The sequence below is a fragment of the Eimeria tenella genome, genomic scaffold, assembly GCF_000499545.2.
Source record: "Eimeria tenella Houghton genomic scaffold, Eth_scaff4040, whole genome shotgun sequence".
In the NCBI taxonomy this organism is placed as follows: Eukaryota; Apicomplexa; class Conoidasida; order Eucoccidiorida; family Eimeriidae; genus Eimeria; species Eimeria tenella.
In genome coordinates, this window is record NW_013544955.1 from 1 (window position 1) to 2,299 (window position 2,299).

The 2,299-nt window shown below is 56.2% G+C and overlaps 1 protein-coding gene across 1 annotated transcript; it reads left to right on the top strand.

Moving 5' to 3' along the window:
* Window positions 1-84: 84 nt before the first annotated feature.
* On the top strand, window positions 85-1,890 carry ETH_00035510 (uncharacterized protein; the record flags this gene model as incomplete). Its single annotated transcript, XM_013379827.1, has 6 exons — window positions 85-195; window positions 405-483; window positions 706-843; window positions 1,049-1,153; window positions 1,356-1,408; window positions 1,614-1,890. Coding segments are annotated over 6 exons (763 nt in total), but the record flags the coding sequence as incomplete, so codon positions are not given.
* Window positions 1,891-2,299: the final 409 nt, after the last annotated feature.

The following is a 2,299-nucleotide window of genomic DNA, read 5'->3' on the forward strand; positions in this document are numbered from 1 at the left end:
CGGGCAGCTGCAGCAGCCGTAGAGAGGGGCGGCTGCGGTTTAGGGTTTAGGGTTTAGGGTTTAGGGTTTAGGGTTTGCGTGCAGATTGAAAGGGCCATTTGGAGAAGCACTACTTTCTGCGGGGCCATTTATTTTCTTTTCGGCCTTTTGCTCGCAGCGGCTTACCCTGCTGTCTCGTCCGACAACATTCTGCAGGTAGACAAACCCTAAACCCTAAACCCTAAACCCTCGCCAGCGGTGCCCAGCCCTGAACTCTCGGCAAACCCTAAACCCTAATCGCGGTTCCCTGATTAGCTCAGCTGGCTGGCCGGGGACTTCCTTGAAAGCACAGCTTCTTCAGTAGACAAGGCCAAGGGTTTAGGGTTTAGGGTTTTGGGTTTAGGGTTTGGGATTGCGGTTTGCAGGAGATGTTGGCTTCAAGCGGCACGCCTGTATTTGCGCAGCTGGCCATCTTTGCTTTTGACCTTTTCACTATTCTTCCCGGTACGGACTTAAGCCTAGGGTTAGGGTTTAGGGTTTAGGGTTTAGGGTTTAGGGTTTGGGGTTCCCTCAGCAGAATCTCTGTTTGTGTTATTTTCCGACACACCCGTCGCGGCCTTTGCAGCGGGAGCTCCGAGCAGCAGCAGCTGCGCCGCGGGGTGCAGGGCCTGGGGCCGAGGGTTTAGGGTTTAGGGTTTAGGGTTTAGGGTTTAGGGTTTGCTGCAGGCATCTTGGTGTACTGCATAGCCACGCGCTACAACCTCGTCAACAGCGGAGTCTGCAGCAAACGCTGGGCCTTCTGGATTGGCGCAGTGGCGCCTTTTTTGGGGTCCTGGACCCTCATGAATGCCCAGTCCACTGCAGGTAGGGTTTAGGGTTTAGGGTTTAGGGTTTAGGGTTTAGGGTTTGGGGTTTAGGAGCGTGCAGGGCTTCGCGCGCGGCGGCCCCGCCTTGCGATTCACGAGACGCCAAAGGGGGCGTTTTGCTGCGGGCTGATTAGGGTTTAAGGTCTAGGGTTTAGGGTTAGGGTTTAGGGTTTAGGGTTTAGGGTTTAGGGTTTGTGGTGCAGGCGTGTTGAATTGGACTTCTCTGTTTTTTTCTTTGGTTTGCAACTTTGTTGCGCCGTTTGCTATTTACCTCCGAGCCTGCGAGAAGCTCCCGAGCGAGACTTCTAGTAAACCCTAAACCCTAAACCCTTGCGGGCAGCAGCAGCATAAACCCTAAACCCTAGCCCCTAGACTCTGCGCCCTAAACCCTTGTAGGCAGTAGCAGCATAAGGAGCGCATGCACTGGCCCTCCTGCAGTTCGCTAACTGCTGCTGTTGCTGCAGCTGCTGCTTTTGCTGCTGCTGCTGCTGCTGCTTTGCTTGGCTGCAGGGGAAAAGAAGGTCGTCTTGTTCAGCCCCAACCTTCGCCACAACGTGCAGGGGGTGAGGGTTTAGGGTTTAGGGTTTAGGGTTTAGGGTTTAGGGTTTAGGGTTCAAGATGTGGCTGTTCGTTTTTCAAAGCAAAACGACTTCACAGCTGTTTGATTGGCCGGTGCCCAGCGCGCACCGCATCCCCTAACGTTTAGGGTATAGGGTTTAGGGTTTAGGGTTTAGGGTTTAGAGTTTAGGGTTTAGGGTTTGAACGCAGGAGCTGCGGGACCCCGACGCAATTCGGCTTTCGCTGCTGCAGTGGCTGCAAGCCACTTTTAAAGACGAGAGCCGCGCGAGGGAAGCAGATCCGCAGCTGCTGCACTTGCTGCTGCAGCCGTCAGCAGCAGCAGCAGCAGCAGCAGCAGCAGCAGAGCAGCAAAGCACTGGAGTGCCCACGCTCGCTGACCAGCGGCGAATGCTCACGCAGCAAGAAGCAGCCACCACTGCCATTGCTGCTGCTGCGCTGCAGCTGCAGGAACCAGGACTCAGCAAGAGTCAGCTGCTGCTGCTGCTGCTGCTGCTGTTCTTGCTGCTGCTGCTCTTGCTGCTGCTGCTCTTGCTGCTGCTGCTACTACTGGTGGAGCACGAAGGGCAGCGACGCCCGCAGTCAAACACTTGTGGACGGTTCTTTGGTGCTGCTGCTCTTGCTGCTGCTGTTGCTCTTGTTCTGGCTCCGGCCAGCACTTCTCATTTGCTGCTGCTGCTGCTGCTGCTGTTGCTGCTGCAGCATTCAGCCGTTTATTTGGCGGGGCCCCTTCTTACCATTCGGACACTTCGCTGCACACGCCGGAGCAGCAAACATTGCTGGCAGCAGAGCTGAGCGGCGCTCACGTTGCTGCTTCAGCAGCAGCAGCAGCAGCAGCAGCTTGTGACGGGGGCAGCAGCAGCCTGCAGCAGCAGCAG